Raw genomic sequence first — 25,251 nt, forward strand, 5'->3', positions numbered from 1 at the left:
GCTCATTAGTGCCCTGGAAGTAACTTCCAAAAGTGCAGCCCAGGACAGTACTTAAGTCAGAGGGCTTACTCTAACCATAGTAAAGAAGGCCAATTTGCAAGAAAAAGATTAAGCTTTATTTTAGCGTGCTAACCCAAAATGCAAAAGTGCCAATTTAATAGAAAACTATGTAGAAATGATATGTTGAGGTTTGTAAACAAAAACATTGAAAATCCAAAACATTTTTAAACTCCTCTCCGAATGATAGTTTACATGGAGCTAAGGAGATTTATAGCTTTTATTATTTCCTTTGTGCAGGTAGGCACTTACTGCTGTGACTGTTATGTCATTAGTCATGTGGTGGGGTTTTATTATGATAAAGCCTTTCCTAACAATGCTGATAGTAACCATGTCGTATGCCTAGGGTTCTTGGTGCTTAGTTACAATATTTAATTCTAAATATCGTACAGACAAAATATTGTATGGAGTGCACAGACTACCACAATATCATGAAGGTAAGTATGAAAAGATAAGTATAGTTTAATTTACTTTCTTAACTCCACGTATACTTGTCTTGAAGATATATATTTTCGAGGTACGTAGATGTGGAGTTTAGAATTGTAAATCACAGCTGTGAGGAAAGCTGTTTATTATATGGTGTGATTGAGTGGCCTCACAGTATAATATATTCACTGCCTTGTTGGTACAGTCAGATTTGTTTGAAAAATCTTAGTTCATCCCTGGGTAGCTGTGAATCTAACCAGTCAAGCTTTATCAAAAGAACACATGTAAAGCATTATTAAATACCAAAACAGTTAAATAACAAAAAACAAGACTCAGAACAAATCCATCCAAAGCCAATATATAAAAATAGGTTGCATTTCTATCTTTAAATAGATACCTCAATGGTAAAAATCCACCAGAGGGTTCCGGAGATACACATTTTCAAAAGAGACTAAAAAACTGCTGTTTCACTTAGCACAAAAAAACCATTGTAATGGACCGGGAGAACAGTAACTTTTAAAACTTTCATAAAGTTGTGAATGACTACTTCATCAATCTTAGGGCAACCAACGCCACGATGGATTTTGTCAGAGGGATCAATAAGGTCCAGTTGAACAGTTACCTTGCAGTCAAAGCAGTCTCCAGTCTAGTTTCAGGTTCTATGGGCGAACATCCATTAACTTTATTGGAGTAGACCTGATGCAAGGGACTATTGAATATATTATTCCGATATAGGATGTGAAAATAATGATCCACTGATGGGGTTTTTCTTGGGCTCAGTCCTCTAAACACGGTGGAGTGACTCTGTCCATGGGGTCGATATCACTTGAAGTTTGGGTGAAGTACAGCTAAAAACCAGTTGCCACTGGTCTACTGGTTTCCCATTACAGTGGAACTAGTGGCTACCTTTATCTAGTGATAACATCCTTGCTGGGCGACCAAGCTGCACTCTCCCAGGTGGTTTGAGGGTCGAGAGTTGGTCTCCCAGGCTGCACTTGGGCAGTCAGCGGGCGGTCAGGAGTTCTTAGTTATCAACTCACCAAGGGAGGCTTCTTAAGACTTTGTGGCCCTGTAATGGGAAGTCTTCTAACTGACTCTTGAAGTCACTTCTTCTGTATGAGGCTCGGGTGGCTGTTCCTTGAGCAAGACACCACAGACACAGTCCTTTCTATACTAGCCCAAGGAGCAGCAGCTACAGTCCAGTCTTTGGAGTAGCCTCTCTTTGCTGTTTCCAGGTAACAGCAGGGCAGTCTTTCTTTGGTCCTGTCCTGTACAGATGTGATCTGAGGGTTGGTTGCTTTTATGCCCAGGTTGATACCTCGGTGATGCAGCAATTACTAGTCAATTGGCTTCCTGGTCCCCTCCCACTTAGTAACAACTTCCTGTAAAGTGTAATAGGTAGCACAGAACGCACCATTTTTCGCACTCCCAATGTGGCAGAACTCCCTCTCTTGGCTTGCGGAGCTCCATAACCAATCCCAGTGATTTGGTTACCTGCAGGCTACATGCACACAGAAAAAATTGTTTGGAAGTCGCTTTCACCTCTCTGCCCCCAATCCTAATTTGGCTGCAAGAATCCGAGAGCAGCATTCCAGTGTTTGCTCACCATTCACTCTTCAAATGCGGCTTCCTCTTGAAGCTCAACTTTTGGGCAATGTGGGTTTTTTACTGTCAGACCATATAAAAACATATGTACTACTCTTTAATATACAGCACCTTGTCTTATGACTCATTAGGCCTACCTCAGAGGTGAGGTACATACATAAAAAACAAAGGTTGGGCTTTGCCTTCACTTAAAATGTTAAAGTCGAGTTAGCAGTTGAAAAACTGCTTTGCCAGCCAGCAATGTCGGACTAGGAGTCGTACTTTGCTTCGTAACACTTGAGGTGGCACAATAAGCAATGCAATCCACCAGAGACACTTTAACTTAGAGGCACTAGGTACCCCTGGTACCATATACTAGGGACTTATAAGTAAGTTAACTCTTGGCAATTGTGGGTGAACCAATCATACATGTACCTTGAGTTGAGAAAACAGCAGCCTCAGTCCATAAATGTGAGGGGTGATCATGCAAAAGAGGCAGTTTCTCATACATACTTACCTGTATATTCTTGCTATATATTAGTCAATATTCTGGCTATGATATTTTGGGATAACTCAATTATGTGACATACATCTGTTCGGTCACTAGTAGAATTCTGTAAGGTATGGCCACTATTGTGAGTGTCTCTGATTTGGTCTCCATTGCAAAAATTGCCAAAGCAATCAGTAACTTGGGACAATTTGTATCGATCAGAAGTAGCTCTCATTATAGAACAGATTAGGGACCCCTAATCTAGGTGGTGAGCTTCTATAGACCAAGACTCGTCTAGTAAGATGACATCAAAAAGTCTAAAACAAATCCAGTCAGGAATCATTGTATCTTTTAGAAGAAATCCCAGCAATGCTCCAATGAAGAATGTTTCAGCCTCCTTGGAGAGTGATATTGAGACTTTGTCCATTTGTACAGAGTGACACATAAACAGGGAGAGGGGCTTGTGGGAAAAGAGGATACAGAAACAGGATCATTGAAAGCACTTGTTGACAGAGTCAAACAAAGTCCTTCAGTGATTTCAGATGGAGTACAACAATTGTTAATAGGGATTTGTGGATAGCTTTGGGTATTTATTGTAGCTGATTCGGATAGTTCATGGGTGTGAGAAATTGGTGAGGCAATGTTTAAAGTACTTGTGCAACACTTAAACATCAAGAAAGTTAAAATACGACACAAGAAAAATCCCACAACAATTTAGAAAAATAGAGTTCATTTTAATTAATTATTTCATGCAAATATGACAAAAGTAGAACCAGAGTTATACATTTTAAAGGTTTAAAGTGAAAAATGCTGCCTAAAACATCAAAGCACCAACCACAGACACTAGTCATGCAAGACCAGGGCAAAGTAGAAAGTTATGACTGGCTGCAATGGAGCACGGTTCAGATAAAGTTACTGGATTGGGACTGGTTACCACCTACATTTAGACTTGAAGAATTTTTTAAGAAAATGTCTTAGACGATACAGCTCAGCAGGGCAAGGAAACCGGCGTTGTCCGAGGACGATGCATCGTCATCGGGGAGCCAATAGATGAAGTCCAGGTGAAGATTTCTAGATATGGACTTAGTCTCCTTCATGGAAGTTGAACATCTCCAGATGGACGAAGATGCAGGCATTAGCCGAGGAAGAGTCCATGAGGCCTGACTCCCCTTCTACGAGGAGCCATTCAAATGGATTTGCTGCTTTGGAGAAGAACATAGTGCGAAATACCACAAAGTCAGGCTGACAGGTGATGCATTTTTGGTGGATCAGCCAGAAAGTAGGTTCCGATCTACTTTCTGGTCTCATAGCACTCTTTGGCTGAAATTCTTCTAAGTCTAAATTTTTGATTTAGGCTATCTGGTCAGGACTTACTCAGGCTGAGTACAGGTGTGAGTTCAAGATGGTTGGCTCTGATCAGGAGGCCAACCAACTACCCCTTGTAGTCACTCTGGAAGTCCCAGGTTCAAGCAGAAAAGCTGGTCTCAAGCTGCAGGGTAGATCTCTGAGAGCACAAGGTAGGCTTCAGGTAGCAGGGTTCAGTCCAGAAGTAAACTGATGAGTGGGTCTGTGGGTCCTAATTATGCACCTGTTACCAGCTTTAAAGTGGAAGAAACTTTTAAAGTTCCCCCCCAGAGAAGTGCCTGGAATTTCCTGCCTCCCTAAACTGGTCCCAGGTTGTCTGGGGGCACAAAAGGATAGTGTGAAGTTCTTTGTGTGAGGGTTGAGGCAGCTGCTTTGAAGTGCAAGTGGGGCTGTGCATAACTCTGGCCCCTCATCCTGCCAGGATAGTCCATCCTGCCAACACCCAGTCCCTCTATGGTATGACTGTCTGGGAGAAATACACAAAGGCCACTGCCACCTACACCTAGGCCATGTGACCCCGTAAACAGGTTGGTGGCACCAAATAGTTAAATAAGAAAATGGCAACTTTCTAAATGTGGCATTTTCAGAATTGCGACATAAAATCTGTTTTGACTATTAAAGAGGATTGTAAATTACAATTCCTTAGACACAAACCATGGGATTTCTATCTGCTCCCAACCAAAGTTGTCACTTATTATGTGCATTAAGGTAACCAATGTTATCCTGTCCTCAGAGTAGTGAAAAACAAGTATTGCAGATACTAGGTATAGGAATGAAGGACATGATTTACTGCATGAAAATTAAAACTTAACATGTTCTTCTTTTAGAAGTCCATGTTTCTCAAGCCAGGCTAGAGGAAATATTCCAACTATATAGAATGGGAAGAACCCTTAATTTGGTAATGTATTGTAGGGAAGTGGTGTCAAAACTAAATTTGCAGCAATATGGAATGTTTTCTAAAGTATTGAGTGGCAAGGTTAGATTTGTATTATGTTCAAAGGGACTGCAGGTCCATTTGAATTATGTGTGCACTCCAAGGATCTGTGCTTGACCAAGTGATCACAGTTGGGAATCCTGATGGGTCCACGTCCATCATAAATAAAAGGAGTATCATTGAGATGAGAAACACTAAGGTGCCAATTACAATCCTGGAAAAACCGGGTACGAACCGTCGGTCGGAGCGTTTTCTCCGTCCGACTCGTACCCGGTTGTAAAACTTTACAAACATGGAAGTACGATTCGCACAGAAACACCATTTCCGTACGAATCGTAAAAAACACCGACCGACGAAAATATACATACGAATGTGATCCGGGAATGCTCCGACGTGACGTCGGGACGCTTTCAGGCAGCGTTTCACGACCCAGGAAGTACGATTCGAACCGACAGCAGTCCGGACGGCAATATTTTCACGGCACCCAAAAAGTGCCGGAAAAGCGAAGTACGCCGCGAAACGACCAGATTAGGGGGCCCAGTAGTACGCGCCGTACCCCCCCCCAGCCCCCGTGAGTACGCGCCGAACCCCCCCGTGTATGTACATACACGGGTGGGGGTTCGACTCGTACGTACACGGGTGTACATGCACGGGTGGAGGTTCTACTCGTACGTACACGGGTGTACATACATGGGGGTTCGACTCGTACGTACACGGGTGTACATACACGGGGGGGTTCGACTCGTACGTACACAGGTTTACATACACGGGGGGTTCGACTCGTACACGGGTGTACATACACGGGGGGTTCGACTCGTACACGGGTGTACATACACGGGGGTTTCGGCACGTACTCACGGGGGCTGGGGGGGGTTCGGCGCGTATGCGGGCACATGTCTCCATGGTTGCTATGGGAGTTCGGTCCGTACGGTGCATTTTCCATACGGTTGTGACATCGGACGCATGGGATGGATCGTACTTGCGCACTCGGACTTCACTTTTCACATTTGTACGTAAAATCGTCCGGGGATGTGTCGGACACTTTTTCCGACCCGAGGACGTGTGGGGAAATTTTCCGAATGCGATTCGTATGGTCTTTTTCCCATCTGAATCGTACTTGGGAGTTTGTACGCTACTTGTACGATTAGTACGATAAAAAGACCGGATACGAGTCGTACGGGGAATTTTTTTCCAGGATCGTAATTGCCACCTTGGTATCTTCTGCTCAACGCCAAGGTGCCTCAAGGCCTGAATCTGGGTGTCAGGAAAAGGGTTGTTAATTTGAGAGGGAGTTACCACTACCATCTTAAAACAAAGTCCGCTTAGGGTAGGTCAGAACACAATTCAGAGAGAATCTCTGCTCAGTTCATTATAACTCTGGCACAAGCAATAGCGATCCCCAGAGAAGTGTTAGCTTCAAGCAGTACCAATAATTTCAAAGGAAAGAACAAAACACGCTATATGGCCACAGCAATATTGAAAAACAGGGAAACATTTAATGAGCAAAACGATTTCAAGACTATTAAACTAGTCCTTTGTCATTAGGTCAAAAGTTCAATTTTTATCTGGGACAGCTCTGCCCATTACACTTCTGAGGGCGATAAATTGAGCACCACCACGTTGAGTAATAATAAAACAGGTTATTTATAGTGCTTTAAAACAGGCATAATGTGGTATTAAGCAGTGTAAAAAGGTTGTGTACAAGTATTTTGTCACTCTGTCATAATGTAATGCAATGGCAGGAATTATGCATCAGTGCGAGAGAATCTGCAACATTGTGCAAGACTGTATTGGCCTCACCGAGGAGGGGGCGATTAAGATTATTGTTTCATATTCTGTAATCAGAAACCTGACCTACATGGCAATAGTGTGTGGGTGCACACTACGGCATACAGCACTTGGCTTCTTGAGCCAATCCTTTATCGTCATTTTGCAGATGTCCATGCCCAGTCATAGAATAAATTCAGAATCTGAAGAATTAGAATTGCATTTTGTGTATATGATGATGTCTCGTTGAATTCATCCTACCACCTTGATTTGCTGCATAGAGGTTCTGATTATCAAAAAGGAGAACAAGAGCATTTAAATGGCTTCTTCTTGTTTCTTGATACTGGGCTGGAATCCTCTACTGACATTGAGTGCCAGTTGATATGTCATTGAGTGTTGATTATGTGTAATGTGTTTCTTTAATTGCATATTCATAGATTCTATCACAGTATAATTGTTTTTTGTTTGTTGTTCCAAATGTTAATTTTAGGCCCAAATAGCTTGTGCTGAACACTTCTGTGATATGGTCTATTTTGATCGCCCCAATAGTCCTAAAAGAACTGAAACTCAGACTTTTTAAGACTTTGCACCAGCTCTAGAGCAAAGCAAAGAAACACATGATTTTTATTATCCAGTGCAAAAGGTGTTTTACTCTGAAGAGGCACACTTTTCATAGTCCAAAAACTAGTTTGTGCTGTTTTGCAGCAATTACGTTTTACTGGGGTTGATCACAGCAAATACCCATATGTTTTGATGTAGAGCCCAATCTTAAAAGATAGTCAGACCACACTTTGCTTGAAAAGCTAATGCTAACTTGAAGTTTGTGCAAACAAGGAGAAATGTGTTTGTTTCTTCATAACTTATACATTTCACATCTGCGCCAGGGCACATCACTCAGCAGATGACTGAGAATCTTCTGCGTTTGCCTACTCTATGCATAAGAATTTGCACTGTAAGGCTACGCAATCCACTACAAATCCTATGTAAGACAAACTCATTCACCTCTGCAACTTGGAGTGGGCTGCACGATATGCAAGGCAGCCTGATTTAACTGCTGGCACGGGGATGACATAAGCAGCTTACGGAATCGCCATTTTGGTTTTTTACCAAATACCAATTTGGTATTTGGAAGGAGCGTCCTTCCCAAATACCAAGGGCCCGATTCACAGAACTAACTTAAGACAAAATCCTAAACTTACTACCATTTTGGTATTCACAGAAGGCACTTACTCATTTTGGTATTCACAGAAGGCACTTACTCATTTCGGTATTCACAGAAGTTAGGAGTCCTAACTTTAGGACTCCTAAATGCCTTCTGTGAATACCGAAATTCTTAAAATTAGGATTTTTCTCAATTTAGTAGTCCTAAGTTTAGGACTCCTAACTTTAGGACTCCTAAATGCCTTCTGTGACTACCGAAAGTCTTAAAATTAGGATTTTTCTCAGTTTAGTAGTAGTATAGTTAGGACTCCTAACTTTAGGACTCCTAAATGCCTTCTGTGAATACCGAAATTCTTAAAATTAGGATTTTTCTCAATTTAGTAGTCCTAAGTCTAAACTTAGGACTACTAAATTAAGAAAAATCCTAATTTTAAGACTTTCGGTATTCACAGAAGGCATTTAGTAGTCCTAAAGTTAGGAGTCCTAATTATACTACTACTAAACTGCGAAAAATCCTAATTTTAAGACTTTCGGTATTCACAGAAGGCATTTAGGAGTCCTAAAGTTAGGACTCCTAACTTCTGTGAATACCGAAATGAGTAAGTGCCTTCTGTGAATACCAAAATGAGTAAGTGCCTTCTGTGAATACCAAAATGGTAGTAAGTTTAGGATTTTGTCTTAAGTTAGTTCTGTGAATCGGGCCCTAAATCTGAATGGCATGTATTAATGTTTTGCGACTGAATTCTGGTCTCAAAAGATTAATAATTTACTGACTACCAAAGTGTAGTGGTGATGTATCCCTGGGACCCCTTTCCATTTGTGAATGTAAAACAAAATTGTTCTAGGGAAGGCAGTGGTCCACGTGACCACAGGTCTTATTAAAAAACATTTAAACAAATCTCATTTTCCTTTAAGGAAAACAGATTGCATTTTTTTAAAAAAGACTGCTTTATTTAAAAGCAATCACAGATATGGTGGACTGCTGACCTCAGTAGGCCACCATCCCTGTGATGGCATTGATTATTATTAATATTCATCAGGTAGGTCGAATTGCAAGCCACTAGGAATCACTAAATGGAATTCTATGAGTTTCATACATTAGGAATAGCGACCTCCTAATTGTGATTTCTGATATTGATACATCTGGCTCATAGTGCTTTGCTGTGTTTTCCTTCTCGTGCAATGCAGGGTTGCTAAATGTAGATGCTATGCTTGAAATCTTATAAAATCTAGGTATGAATCTAATTTAACTGATGGAAACAGGAGCTATTCATGTCATCATATCTCACAATTATCTACTTTTCTGTTTTGAAGTGTGCACCCTCAGTGCTAGCAGTCAGCCAACCGCCTGCTCAGTCACTGAAACGCTCTGAATCATTCTGCAGCTCACAGAAAGCAATTTTAGTTGCATACTGTCTATTGACATTTGTAACTGGTTCAGGGAAAATTACTGAAATGCGTTGTCGTCTTTTGGGAAATAACTGAGACTTTAGTCGTAATTATTGAGTTGTGTTGGACAATTTATTAGCTAATTTGAAAGAATTACTATTCTTACTATGGATACATTATGAGCTCATTTATGTTGATAGCTTAAGATAGCTCTAGATACTTAGATTTGTTCAAGTTAATTATTTCATTTTTTTATATCGCATCAGTTAGTTCACCGGGGAAAGTGCATATACATCAATCAACTGAAAAATTAATAACATGACGTGATGTTATTATGGATATGATTTGTAACTATCAAATGCTGATTAAATGTTCTACAGCAAGGTAGATGTTTACTGACGTGAAATCATTGATTTTAGCATGGCACTGATAAACCAATACCAGTGATGTAAAGAAAAGGGGATTTTTGCAAGATTAACAAATTAAAGAGAAATAGGAGGATTTTTCTTGAATTTAAATTAAGTGCTTTGTTTTGCCCAATAAACAACATTGCTAACAAATAATCCTTCATGCAGTTTCAGAAAGTATGCCCATCAGGTACATTTTAAACCAAGGGGCCTCTTAGGATGTTTGGGGGACATCATCTCGGTGTGAGAACCGACCGACCATAGGTCGGCGGTTCCGCACACCAAAGATGATGTGACCACACATGGTTCAGTCACAAACTCCCATTTCCCTATCGGAGCTTGTGCTCCTGGCAAACACCACCTGCAGCACTAGCTCCCATAGAGAAATGTGAGTTTTTGAACCATAGGTGCCCCCCACGCCCACATTCAGAAGCTGTGGAGGCATGGGAAGCCCTGCTTGGGGCCCCCAAAGTCACTTACCGACAGGCTTTCCCTGTCGGAAAGCCCGTAATGAAAAGCATGTTGGAAACTGACATCATGAGCCTGTTGGAAGCCAGCCAGAATGATTGGCCGGTTTAAACTCCAACCGCCTTCATTGTAATAAGGCGGTAGGAGTTTAAACCTTGGATGTCGGTCGGGAAGCCTCTGACCAGCAGTCAGAGGCTTTCCGACCGACATCCAAATCAGCTCCAATGTGTCTACACATTTTCTTCTTCTTTGTTTTGTTATGAAAATAATTATCTTTCACTGCTATGGACATCTTGTTGAGCAGGGTTTTGCTCGGGTGGAAAAGGTGGAACAGAATCTCAAATGGGGCGCTCACCTAACATCTATAACTAAGTAATATGTAAAAGGTGTGACCTATTTTACCAAGGGTGTGTCTTGATAAATGGATGCAATCTTGTGCTTGATGGGTTCCTAAACTGACCCTACCCTTACAGGCAAAATAACAGCAATTAGCTGGCAAAACACCTTAATTTTTCTGATATATAGCCATATATAATTCTGAATTTGAGGTGCTCATGGCCTACCACCAACTACATTTATTGTTGGACCTCAGCGTGTATGTGTTGCTCTGCATTCATTTAAAACTGCCAGCATTCTAATTGCCTGGCCCTGGCAGTATAACAGGGAGCATCTGGCCAGCAGGCATAGCAGACTATGCTGAACCCAATCAGCACAATGGTGACACGCTGTGACCAGCTATCACCCCTCAAAGCTTGGGTAAGTGGAGTACATTTTTATCAGCACTGGAAGGCCCCTTGCTGATTTTGTCATATGTGTGTTTTTGCCTTGAAATTGAGGACTGTGTGCCTTTTTGTAGTATTTTCTTTTCTTTGCAATAGACAGTTTGCACTGGCTCTAGGAATGCAAGGGTACAAGTCCACATTTGCTACAAGAAATAGCCCGAAGAAATAGCAGATACCTAAAAAGAAGGCTGTTTCTAATCTACAAGTTGCTTTTGACTTTACCAAACTAAAAAGACTGGATAATGGAACCCTAAACAAAGAAAGTTTTTCAAAAACGGTACCCATCATCCAAAATCAAATGGATGTTCTTCTTGATTTAAAATGGCAATGTCAGTGGGCCGAAGCAGGTTAGTTAATAGCAGGAAAATATTTTTGTGTTAGAATTCAACTTACTTGCTGCATTGTCTTTGCAAGTGTGCCCTTGCATTTCATTTCCACTAAATTCAATTACACGGCCTTCTCCCAGCTGCCAGGGGTTGAATGACAGGAAGGAGACTAATGAACACAACAGCTGAACTTGATTGATCCAAACATATTGGCAGGTTGATTAAAGTGTCCAAATGCAAAATGAGCAATAGTATACAGTGGAAACCATTGGCTGTCTCTTTAATTAAATTTACTTTTGGTAAAATGCCACCCACTATACTGTATATAATTGGATTATTATGAAATACAAAGGGTTAAATGTTTTGAGAAATAAATGATCATTTAGGAGCTAATTTGAAAGAGTCATATATCACTTTTTTTTTCTTCCATCACTGTTGCCTCTGGAGGACTAAAGAGTCTTTCAGGTTGTGCGAATAATCAGTGAACACTTGTAAAAAATGTAGGATGTTTAGGGGACGCTACAAGCAGACCAGTGCAAACAAGCCTGCAGTGGACAAATTGTAAAAGGATGCCATAATTTAAAAATATGAGATTGTTTCTATCTTCACATGGAGTAAGTTAATTTGTGATATATTTTTCAATACGCAAGTCAATGAGAGTGGTTGAATTAATTAGTTTCTAAGTTTTCTAATCTCTCTTAGCTGTGCATGCACCAAGCTCGAGGAGGTGGGCGGAGCACCATGTTCACATGCACTCGGAAAGAATGAGTCCTTAGAACTAACAACAGTGCATGCTTTCACAGTGCATGCGTAAATGACGCGCCCCAAGCTTGGCACCCAGTGAGATGTTGTCCTAAATCACTATTGTGTGTCTTGGACAGCACAGCTATGCATTGACAAGACAGGCCAAGAATGATACAGCCCTGTCACCCCTCAACTTTACATAATTAATTAGTGTATATTTAAGAAAGCAGAGGTGTACTCTTTTCCTGCTCTCCCTCAGAATCTGCTTTTCTTCCTCCCCTTCACACCTCACTCCTTCCCTTCTCTCCATTCTTCTTTCACTTTCTTCCCTACGTCTGCAATTCACCTTAATCATTGCCTACCCTCATTAACTGATTTTCATTTTTCACCTTCTCATCTTTTTCTCTCCTTTCATGTGCACCCCGCTGTCTGCTCTTCTATCCTTGCCTTTTTTCTCTTTCCACTTTTCTTTCTCCTCATGTTCCACTTCAATCTTGCACTCCTAATGTCTGCTTTCCCCACTTCTTTTCACATTCTTTGTCTACCGTATCTATCTTTGACTTCAGACCTCTCCTCCTTCCTCACTCTTCCTTTGATGTTTTTCCTTCTTGCACACATCTTGTATATCCACTCCAGGAATCAGTTTTTGATCTCAGGGCCAGACATTTAAATCTTGGTGTAGCCACTCAGTATTTTATCTTTCTGAAGTTGAAAAAGTGAGTGCCATAGAGCTGGGTAACAGCATTTTTAATTTGGTGTCAAGCCCCCTCTGTTAACTATGTGCTTTACAAACATACATGGTGTGTTAAGGACACAGACATTTATTGTAATCTTTTGTTTTTCAATGTCTTTGCAATATTACACTATCATTATTCCCTTTGTCCCTCTGTTCCTCCTTGACCCAGTACCTTCCATACTCGTTTCCCCTGACCTCCTTTCTTTCCTTCATCCCATATGTTTCCTTTCCTTTTTTCTCTTCCTCAACACCCCAGACATGCCTTCTTTCCTCTTTCCATTCTTACTTCCTTACACCCACAACCATTCCCCATCCGTCCTCCCTTTGTGCATGTCTTCCTCCATTCGTTCCTTACTTTATTTTTTTCCTGCTCCTTCCTTCATTCCTTTTTTAATTTCTTCCTTTCTTATCCTTAACCCTTCCTTCTGATTTTCTTGCTCCTTTCCTTTCTTTTTTCTATTCATCCATCACACATTGTTCACTTCCTTTCTCCTTCTAAACCTTCATTTTCTCCTTTCACATTTATTTTCTTATTGGCTCCTTCTTTCATCCATTACTCATTTACTTCCTCACTCCCCTTCTTGCCTGAATGTTTTGCTGCCTTCTTTAATGTATTCCTTCCTTCATCCCTTCCTTTCTTTTAAGCAGCACAGTACAAGCACATTCTCATTAGTTTGCAAAGCTGCCTCAAGTCCTCAAATGACCTTTCTTAAAGCTGCATTTTGAGGTTTACAGACATTCTCTAATTTGAGTTCACTTTTAAGTTTTTGCCATAGGCTTCCCATCTGTTATATTATGTTATGGTATATTGATCGATATAGCACACTAATCACCCAAGAGGGTATCCAGGCGATTGGGCAGGTGTGAGGTCCCTGAGGTGCTTATGTAAACAGTCAGCTGGTTCCTGAACTCAAGAAGTAAGGAGGTGGCTCTGATGTGTTAAGGTTTGTGGATGTTGGTGGAGCCAATAAAGGAAGTGTGTGATGCCGCTTAGAGGGAGTGGGTGGGACAGAGAAAGTGGGTGTAGCCTCCTAAACAATTCTGAGCACCTGCACTCTATATTTTCAAATTAAGCACTGGAAGTGGGGCAGTTCACTTCAGCCATTGAATAACTTCACTGTGAGTCAGTAAACCTGGCTTTACAACACTCTTTAGCTTTCCAATTCCTTTTTCTCCCTTTGTGTCTATCACTGCCTTATTCGCTAGTGCCAAGATGCCGCTGGTTATTTGCTGCACTTTAAGAAATCAAAATAACATAACTTAAGAGTCATGGCATTTTGCCCATTCACATGGGCATATCCAAACACAATGTAGTTCCCTCAAGTGCCAAGGACTTCTATGGCAATGTGTGATTCTTCCAAAACCCAAAATATTTTTGCTTCAGTAATTTGTTTTATGATTGAAGAGGGTCCAAAAATGTCTTCAACACTGCAGTCTTGAAAAAAACATGAAAAGCAAACCTAGTGTTGACAAGCTAAGAGGCCGCCATCCAACAACAGACCTATTGGCTTCCTCAAAGCATGTTTTTCTGTGTATTCACTGCTTTGTTTTGTTCCTTTTGTGACTTTAGACATGAAATTACTCTTGATTTAAAAATCCACTTCATATTATGTGTATTGATCAATGAGATGAATGGCATTTGAGAGAGCAACTACGCCTTTTTTCATTTTCATGCTGACTGGTGACAGATGCTCTTAGGACAGGTGCATATTAACCCCTTCCCTGCTCATGACGGAACCGTTCCGTCATGAGCCACGGTTGGCGTGTGCTCATGACGGAACGGTTCCGTCATGACAATCCTGTTGGCGGCCGCTCCGCCTGCGCGGCGCTGTTTCCCCGCCTGTGCGAGGGGACAACGCAAATGGGCGGAGTCATGACGGAACCGTTCCGTCATGAGCACAGCTCAACTGTGGCTCATGACGGAGCGGCTCCGTCATGAGCACAGGCCCACCGCGCTGCCACCCTGCCCCCCCCCAGCGCTGCAGCGGAATGTCCGCAGCAGCGAAGGGGTTAAAGAAGTAATATTACGATGTGCTTTATTTGTTCATTAGGCACAGGGAAGGTTTCTAGCTTGATAACGGTGTAACACTGCATATCAGTTTTTATGTGAAAACAGACAAAGAAACACTTAAAAACCATAGCAACTCAATCTGCTTGCAAAATATCTACTTTACATAAATACCTTCCTGCAAAAGAAATGAAATTGCACCTTAGCCCACTATCAAGCAACGGAGCTCAAATGTACATAAACTGAAGTTGGGGTAATAAATGAAACCATTCCTGCAATAGGTCAGAAGTGAATATGGAAGTGATGTTCGTTAAATGTATTCATTTAAAACAGGTCAACATTGTTGTAGGGAGATATTTATGTACAGTACATATTACAAGAGGTTGTTTTAACTGTATGTCATTATAAGTCCTCCAGTAAAAATGAGGCAGTCATACCAGACCTGGGAGTGCCATTACTGGGTAGTTTTACTACCCTATTGCTGCACAATTACATGTTTTGGGACGGAATGGGAACTAACATGCAACACCTGGAATTACCGGGACATTTACAACATGTTTCTCCCATTATCCCTGCCCTTTTCCTTTCAGATATTGCATTTGCTTAACACTCACACAAACACACCCATACTCACTACAAGCACACATATAAACCCCCCACCCCCACAACAGACACATGCATCCCCTGCAGCATGAGGCCTCAACTTCGGCACTCTCAAAAGGTTACTAAGGTTGTTTAAAGGTCTCATATACAGGCAGTCTTACCTGTCAGTTAGCAACAGGCCAGATAACTCTTTTTTTATTTCATGTCCCTTCTCTTGCTTTAAAGGTTTCCTTCCTTTTCTTGTGTTTGTCCCACCCAGAGTAGCATAGCTCCCTTAACATGTTTGGATTGGATTAGGTATATCCTCCCATGGCTAATGTTAGGTACTTGCATTGCAGTATATAAGTGTCTCTTGTCTCTCTCTCCATTTCCATGTTCTCCCAGCCATGCGCACACGGCACATAGCAAGGGTTGCCATTCTACAGACAAGAGCCAGAGTGGTGAGTCCCTCATCTGTTTCACCATGAAGGATGGTCAACCATGAAGTTATCGGGGGGACCCGGAACAGCAGCATATAAGACATTGCGAGGTGAAGGATCGGCCTCTTTTCTCTTAACCGCGCACCAGAATCAAAAAATACCACATCTCATATACACCCACCCACCTACCCGAAAAGTTTAACTAATTTTATTGAAGTTACACCTTTAAAGGGGGTGTTTATTTGTGTGGGCTCCAGGGAGCAGGAGGGGGGGGGGTCTGACCCACTGGTGGGCCTGGACCTACCTGGAGTTGAACATTTGTGGTGAATTTGGCTGATGACAGACATCCCGGCAGGGCTGGTGTGCTATATGGTGCCCTGGTGTATGTGTTGTTATGAACTGTGGGTTTGTGCATCCCTCTGTGTGATGGAGAAGTTGCCACTAGGGTATGCCCTGAATGCCCTTGGCTGAGGGCCGCGTGATGATAAAGAAAGGGGCCTTTTGGCACTTTTTGAATCCTGAAGTGTTGTACTGGCTGGAATGGAAAATTGAGACAATTCTTGTATTGCTTGCACAATATTTAAGCTGTTTTGCTGATCTGATGTTCTGTAGTTTCATAACAATAATGCCCTTTGCTGGTCTGAAGTCCTGTACTCTCATAGCAATAATGTCAACCTAACTGTGTTTATCATTTGCCACTGATAGTATGTGTCTATGTGAATAAAAGACTAGGCCTTTGGCTGAACCACACTAATTGCAGTTGTCTATCTCATTGGGAAACTTTTCAGTGGAGGGCGGCGACTTGCACATTGTGAGCACACTATCACTACCCCCTTTTCATTTCCAACTCTATTTAACATCGCATCAAGTTTGTCTCCTAGCACTCCTTCCGCCACTAATGCAGCTGCATTGAATTGTTTTTTGCCCATTCCAAAATGGTCGTGCATTATCTTGGAAACCTTTTTCTTATGCCTCATGAAAAAACATTGTAAGATTCTAGCCAGTGCATGTTCATGTGTGCATGTGAGCACAAATAACACAATTTTAGCGTGCTTTTAATTATGCTTTCTGAAGACCCATTGCAAGATAGCCATGATAGAATGGTTTTTGCCACAAATCATGGCAAAAGTAAAACAAGCATTCTCACACCCAATAGGTCTGCTCTCTAGTGTCACAGGCAAATATATTTGTTTTCCCAATGCTTGCTTGAATCAAGAACAATAAAACAGTTACTTTTTAACGTATTCTACAACATTGGTAGGTCATAGCAGGAACTTGTTATGTAAAATATTCAGTTTGAATTGGTACAGGTTATGCTATCTAGATCAGTGCTTCCCAACCTTTTAAGAACGCCCCCCCCACTTTTTAGAATAACAAACTTTCGTGACCCACCTAACTTTAATGGTCATGAGGAGGGGCAATTTCTTTAAATATAACTAAAGCATCATGTGGTAGTGCACTGTCACTTATAAACAGCACATTCTCTATTGACGTAGCCGTTATTTTACAGACATACTGTTTTACTGATAAAACTATACAGCGCACAAATAATAATGTGTGAAAATTGGGAATCTTTGAATATTTCAAATGAGTGCATCAGCAAGTAAAGTGTCCTGGTTGGTTTTGTTCCTATTAAAATCTCTGTTTCCAGCACATGTCGGAATTACAAAAACATTTGCTTCATTTTTGCTTTTCCTAACTGCTGAATGAATACAGTTAATTTTCAGGTATCTACATGTTGCAAAAAACATCACACATTGCTATACTCCAGCAAGATGGCCACATAATTCACTTTAAAAACTCCCCTCACTTTGCAGCTGAAGAAAGAACAGTAAACACTAATCCAATAAGCATCAATTTGTCGGAAGACATATAGCCTGTCATTTGCCCTCTGTCTATGAAGCACCAAATGTGAAAGATAAACACAGAATTCGTGACCCACTGAAAATAGGCTGGTGCCCCACAGGTTGGAAAACAGTGATCTAGATCATTTCTTTGTGGATGCCTACACATCTAGAAAAGTGTCCAATGAACCAAACCCATTCTCACAGTCATTGGTCTATTTTTATTTCTTTTCAGAAATGGATTAAATTTAAAAGAGACTTCGACAATTTTAGGACTGCCTGTATACCATGGGAAATGAAAATAAAGGAAGTTGAAAGTAAGTCTTGTTTGACCGACTGTACATTATACAGACATATTTAAAGAGCTTAGCTTGCATATGTTTTGTTTGTTACATGGCTTTGAACATCAATTTGCACATGCACATCTTAAATAGTTTTTGATTATAGGACCTCTAATTTTGTTTCTAGCATTGCTTATTAAATCCTATTGCTTTGTAAGTATGTTTGGCTACATTATGCAAACCTATTTAAAAAACAATGGATTGCTGTACAATAGAAGGGGAAGCAAAGTGAGGGCACATAAAAGTTGCATACAAATGAGAGTGTTCTGCTAATTAGCATTCTAGTGTGGTAAGCAATCAAACACGGCTTTTTTTCCATAAGGTTACTCAAGGTATATGGTAGATTTCCTCCAGAAATGGGAGATTGGAGGTGTTTAGGTGATCTTTGTTGGGTTTGGTTTCAGATTCTTGGTAGATAGAAACAAAAGACCTGATTGTTAGTATTTTCGTTCTTGACTTTCTTTGCTTTTAAGCCTAGAAACGTCCTGAGTGCATGCGAAGTGTTCACTACCACAGATCTTGATCTTGTCTGCTCTGTAAGGCAGTGTGTTAGAGGTAACAGCTTTGAATATCACATAGTGGATTATGAAGGTAATTACAGCCTGCAAGGAAAGGGTATGTTACCAGACCATCATAGAAGAAAGATCATCTGACAAAAATATCTTGTCCTTAACCCCTTCCCTGCTCATGACGGAAACACTCCGTCATGAGCCACGGTTGCGCTGTGCTCATGACGGAGTGGTTCCGTCATGCTGCGGCCGTTGGCCGCCGCTCCGCCCACGCGGCGCTAATTCCCCGCCTGTGCAGGCGATTAGCGCAGTGGGCGGAGACGTGACGGAACCACTCCGTCATGAGCACAGCTCAACCGTGGCTCGTAACGGAGCGGTTCCGTCACGAGCACAGCGCTACCGCGCTGCCCCCAAACCCCCCCCAGCGCCGCGGCGGAATTCCTTCCACGGCGAAGGGGTTAATATTGTCTATGCAAATATCGCCCTATTGGAGTTAAGAGTAGAAAAGCCGCACTCAATAATGCATTTATTTTGTAAACAATCCTTGGGCCAAAATTTTTATGTCAGCAATATGTTTTCAATTATATTTTAACATATAACTCAGGGGAAGCCAACGGAGCTCTCCCGGTGCATGGCAGTGATTCAGTCTTACTTTCTGAGTCTCTGGGTCATTCTTGCTGAGGTGTCTGTATATGATGCAAGACATCACCCCTCTTTAAGTGTAACAGGAAAATGACTTAGATGAAATTCTAGAAGGCATGCTTTGACTCTGCAAGTAAGTGAGAGGTTATGCCAGAGTCTATGTGCCTCCATACTGAAGTGTGCCTAAAAGCAGAAGCTATGTCAAAATGGCACTCAAATGACTTGCTGCTGTTAGTGAGTTAGGTGTGAATCAATAAAGGTTCACTGGAATAAGCTATTCTTGTACTTAAAATAGTATGTTGTCATTGATGACTAAGCTGAGCTCTTGGTTTAAGAAACCATCTTGAGGAAGGACTTCCACGTGCTCACTTAAGTAATAAATGAATTCTTGTCATAACCCTAATTTAAGGTAAGGGAAATATTTTCATATGGATTTGTGGGCGCATTATCTCTTAGATATACTGCATGATAGCAGTGTCCAGTGCAGGTCTGGAATAGTACTGTTCCTCATTAGCAGATGAGGCAATGCATCCCTAAAGATTAAATTCAAAACATCATTTAAAAAATACATTCAATAAATAAGAAAGATAAAAACTGACTCAAAAAGGGAGGTCAAAATCAGTAATTTAGAGAAAACCATGAAGGTTTATTAAAATATCAAAATTCAATAGAAAACAAAAAAGTAATTTTCAGTTGGTTCAATAAATCAGTCATAAGAAATAGAAATCATTTGCCATGGAGGCGTTTACCCATTTTAATAGCTGCATGAATAAGCAGATGGAAATAGACAAAGGCCAGATTGTGAAGCAAGCTAACAGAGAATCTGGCAGCATCCCTAGTAAATCAAAGGAGATCTCTGGCTCATCCCTAAAATTGAGGGTCTATGAATCTAATGAATTTCACCATAGAAAGCAATGAAAAATGTAATGTCCACATCAGATAAACCAATGGGGGAACAACCTTTACAACGAAACTTTGACAACGCGTGCAGTTACATCGCGGATTTTACAATGAACGCGATGTAACCACGCGATGCCATTACAACGCAAGTCTTTACATCGACTTGCGCTAGATGGTGTGCTAACATTACAAATAGTGTAGTTTACTATCCCAACACCTTCCCTACTGTTAAGTGGACTGGAGTTGGAATAGTAAATTACGCTTTTCTAATGTTAACACGCCATCTAGCGCAAGTCGATGAAAAGACTTGCATTGTAATGGCATCGCGTGGTGACATCGCGTTCGTTGTAAAAACCGCGATGTAACTGCACGTGTTGTAAACACACGCGTTGTTACGTCATACATCCAACCAATGTATCATTCTAGCTGTGAATAACAATTTAGCATTACAAAATGTCACAAAATACCACCATGCAAGCACTATCCCCTAATAAGAATATATTAAACTCTTTTCTGACCTAATGCCATGGGAGGTGTCATAACAAATGTGTTACAATAAACAATGGAAAGACTCATAGTGAGCAAGAAAAGCCTTGAAAGTAACCAAAGGCTTCCTCTGGATGTATTTGAAAACAGCATTTTACTACAAAAAAACCAGTAAACGTTTTCTGTGTGCTAGGTCAATTAAGAAATATAAACAAAAGTTGCATATTATGAAGTCAGCAGTCATGGTTTTAAAACATGGAGTAGAGGCCTAATTGAGATATAGTTAAGCAAAGGCCAGGAAACACATTTAGGGCCTTATTACGACTACAGCGGTCCATTAGACCACCATAGTCGTGGTGACGGTCCGACCACCACCACACTGGAGGACTGGCAGCAGAATTAAAAGTGTGGCAGTTAGACTGCCACTAGACCTGCTACCGCTGGGGATCAAGGATCCTGCGGCCGTCTGAATGCAATTGAAGGCCAAAGTATGCTGACGGTGCTGCTGTGGCACCCCGAGCATATTTTGGCTTGCTTCTCCAGCACCCTTTTCATGGCGGTCTCACTGCCATGAAAAGGGTGGTGGTGAGGCAACAAAAGGGGCTCTACAGGGCCCCTTCTTGTCCCTGTGCACGGGGGTGCATGCACGGGGGCACATGTTGTGACCCCTTTAGTTTTGAACCCCCAGTTCCTGCATGGGAAGGAATTCATGACATGGTGCATTCCTTCCCGTGCAGGAAAATGCACTGGCGGTCCCACAGCGGTGCTGTTTAAGGCTCAAAATGGGCCTTTAAACAGCACTGCCGTGAGACCACCAAGCCGCTTACCCACCAGACCCCAAAATTACTTGTAATCTGGCGGGCGGCAGTCAGTTTCGGAGGTTCTGGTGTGGAGTGCTGGCGTGCTGCCCACTCCAGGAGCAACTAAATTCATAATCAGGCCCCCTGACACATCCCAGCATTTTCATTTCAATTGCAATAGAATCACGTTAAAAGGTAGAAATTATTTAAACCAGCAAATAACTCCAACACATTCTAATAATTAGGGAATAGATGCAGAACAAATGGAAATTGTGTAGAGAGAAGATTAACTTCTGACAAATATAAAATTACCTTTACCACCCTATACCACTACCCACCCCTACTCGCTAAAATTACAGTTACCACCCGTTACCACTAATCACCCCATAACACTAAAATTACCCTTTACCACTATCCACCCTAAGCCATAAATACCTTAACCACCCTAAACCCTAAAAGTACCCTTACCATCCTTTATCACTACCCACCTAAAGCCTAAAATTATCCTTACTATCCTTTACCACTGCTAACCCCTAAACCCTATTCACCTTTTATCGCTAGCCACCAACAAACCCTAAAAATATCCTTACCACCCCAAACCCTAAAATGACTCTCACCCCCCTTTATCACTTCCCACCCCTAAACCCTAAAAATTACCCTGATGTATAAATAAAATATATTTACCTTTATGATACCATGCACACAAAAACGTGCCTGCATGGTAAAGGCATCTGTAGTAAAGTCTGCATGGTGAAGGAATTGCAGGGTAAAGGCAAAATTGTAAAGGCTGCAATAAGACAATATAATAACTGCAATAAGACAATACTTTCCTCTATGGTTCTGTAGACAATATTTTTTCTGCATGTTCCATGGAAGAGCCCACTGACCTGTAATCTGGAATTGAAAGAATTTACTGAAGTATTTGAGCCAAGCTAAAAAATACTGGCCTTTGCAGGTGTTGGGTATTATCACTTACAGTTGCGAATTTACTTCCACATTACCCTCTTTTCATTGGTCTGAAAAGACATATCCCGAATGATGTCTAAGTCACAGTAGATCCTTTCTGAAAGGACCATCTCCAATGGCTTAAACTCCATAGTAAATTTGGATTGCAATGCTGTCCTAAATTCTTGACACACAGGGAAATGCTTTGAGATGCCACTACATTATGGACTCAGATATCTACCTAGAGGTTTGCCTTCTCTAGATGCATATTGTCAGTGCGTTTTAGATAATCTTTGAGATATAGAAGTACTTTGCTGTTTGGGTTGCAGATGTCAGGTTGGGGTTTCACTGTTATTTTCCAATGTTTGGGTTCCTTAGTGCCTTCAAAGACTAGGGTGTACCTCTCTCTGGTTTGGAAAAAACAGGCAATCACTATCCAGGTTCATGGTGGAATATTCTTCTTCTTCACATACACACCAGAAGCTTGGCCCAGTCTTCGCTCCCACCACTTTACCAACCACTTGCATCTGATCCCAGAGGCCGACGCTCTCAATGGCAGCATGGAGTGGGCTCAGCAGGGACCACTTTTCACAGTGTGGCAATTTGGCATTCTGACTTTAGCTAAAGACTTGAGCAGCTCTCTGATAGTGTGTCTTTCTGCAGCATACAACAGCACAGAAGCCACATAAGCAATCAGACTGTCTCATTCCCTATTCATTGGAATCAGCCTGAGGAAGCAAAGGCTATTAATAAGAACAAATCCTTCTTTTCACTCTCTCCAACAAATCCTACGGCATAGCTTCCCTAAAAAGCACTTTCACCTTCAGTTTAACTTCTTGTAATTCATGCTAAGTGCTGAGTTAGCAAATGCAATAAATACAATTTTAGCTTATTTTTATATTGCTCAGAATATTATGTTACCTTTGTATCCGCATGATGGGGTTTGATTATTCCACATACATAAAGTCAATGAGTTGTGATTCTTAAGCAGGAGTTTTATTTTTGAAAAGAAAAAGATAATGTTTTCTCCCACGGTGTGGAGGTCATTATTTTATTTTTATTGTCCCTCACTGCCAGGAAGGTGACCACCAAAAACGTCATCCATCCACCCACTCTAAATAGTGTGGATGGTCAGATGGCCAGGCCATCAGAGGAAGATTCATGCTGACTCTGTTTGGGGTCTGCCTGACTGAAAATAAAGCAGGTGGACTAAGAGTTTGGCAGACAGGGTACTCCATTACCATTGCAACAGAGTATCCTGTCCATCAAACTCCAAGCTGGGCCTTCTGTGCAGTATTGTGTGCTGTTCTGTCGGTCATATTTGTGGAGGATGAAGACAGACTGGAGAAAATCCAAAATGGGAACCAAACACATGCTTGGTTTAAAGTGAGACTATCAAGTAAATACTTGAGAAGATACTGATAGCTTAGGAGAATCATTCAAGCAGGTATTTTGCAGGAAGAGTGCTAAACACATGAAACATCTTACCAGCAGATGTGGTGCAGCAATAAGCAATACAAGAACTTAATATAGCATGGGCAAGAGATCGGAAAATACTATGGTGCAAGGGTCAAATGAAGACAAGTTAGGGTGGGGTGAGCAAATAGCTCAAACAGCACAAAGATGTGGAGAATCAGTGAAACTGCCAGATACCATTTGCTCTCAAAGTCCGGCAAAACTATGGACTGATATTCTTCTCACTATTTTCTTAAAGGTCACTTTGGTTCATCTGTAGCGTCATATTTCATATTTCTCCGATGGATGTATGGCGTGAACCTGGTCCTGTTTGGTCTAATATTTGGCCTGGTCGTAATCCCAGAGGTAAGGCATTAAAGCAATAATTCTGATGTTTTCCCTGCTGGTGCCTATTTAGAACAGTGCTTTTTGTGTAAAGCATCTAAGGACCTGATTTAGATCTTGCTGGTACTCCTGCCGTCCCTCTGGGGCGGCGGTTTTAGGTACTCCATCGAGTTGACAGTATACCGGCTGCCATATTTAGATGTGTGCTGGCGGAACCGCTGTGGCAGACTCCTCTGCTGGGGAACAGTACTCTGTCAGGGCAGTGGTATTGCGCCGAGCCTATTTAGATATTCCTGTTGTGCCGCCGCTGTCCTAGCGGCAGATTCCTGGCGGATTGAGTACCTTGTGTAGTAGACACTGGTAAATACTACCCATTAATGTGTCAATACACATATATGTTGTGTTTGCTCCAAAATACCTATGTAGGTAATGTGTAAAGGCTCTTCTTGATACATATTGCATGCCACACACACAACATACACACGCTAATAAATGCACACCCACAGGCACCACAAGCACAACACCCACAGCCTTCACAACAAAAATATACATTTTTCAGTGTCAATACAGAAGTGTGCACTTTGCAAAGTTGTAAAATATACACTACTGCAATACACATGCAAAAAAATTGCAGGTAAGAGCAATGCTTAAATACACAAGTCTACAGCAATTGTAGAGTATTTACTCTGCCACATTGTCAGCCATTCATCCATGCAAACATGCTCATCCATCCACGCACTCACTCACCCTTTCACCCATATGCGCGTTCATGGCATAAATAAATACAGAAGGTCCAACAGCACATCAACGATACCAAGACTGCTTCACATCTTCTTGTACAGCACCGCGATCAACAGCTTTCAAAGAAATATCTCTCCTGAGCTGGCTGACATCCTCAAGTCCCTCAACGCCACTTCTTATGAAAATAATGTCTTACCATTGTCCTTCTTTAAAGTTCTCTCTGGGAATGCTCTCTTGCCCCTAATTAATCTTGTGAATGCCTCCCTCACTTACGGCATCTTTCAAAAATCTCCTAAAACAGGCCTAATACTCCCACTCTTTAAAGAAACCAACACTATACCTGAAGACCTCACCAACTACTGTCCCATCACTCACCTACCATTCATCGTCAAGATCCTTGAAAAAGCGGTCTATGTTCAACTCTAAGATCACATGAATGCTAACCATCTCCTGTACGACTATCAGTCTGGCTTCATCATATCACACGGCAGCATGGAGAACGCCACCTTACATATCATAGGCGATGCTATTTTGGGCACAGATGAAGACGGTACATGCCTATTGGTATTGTTGCACC

At 41.5% G+C, this 25,251-nt stretch overlaps 1 protein-coding gene across 1 annotated transcript in view; it reads left to right on the forward strand.

Moving 5' to 3' along the window:
• Window positions 1–25,251, forward strand: part of LOC146789440 (transmembrane channel-like protein 2) — a 566,730-nt gene that overhangs the window by 230,954 nt on the left and 310,525 nt on the right. The window contains exons 5-6 of the mRNA XM_085631099.1: window positions 17,746–17,827; window positions 23,848–23,954. Coding sequence (XP_085487225.1) covers window positions 17,746–17,827; window positions 23,848–23,954 — 189 coding nt within the window. The remainder of the gene's footprint in view (window positions 1–17,745; window positions 17,828–23,847; window positions 23,955–25,251) is intronic.

This window comes from Triturus cristatus, chromosome 10 (genome assembly GCF_964204655.1).
Source record: "Triturus cristatus chromosome 10, aTriCri1.1, whole genome shotgun sequence".
NCBI lineage: Eukaryota > Metazoa > Chordata > Amphibia > Caudata > Salamandridae > Triturus > Triturus cristatus.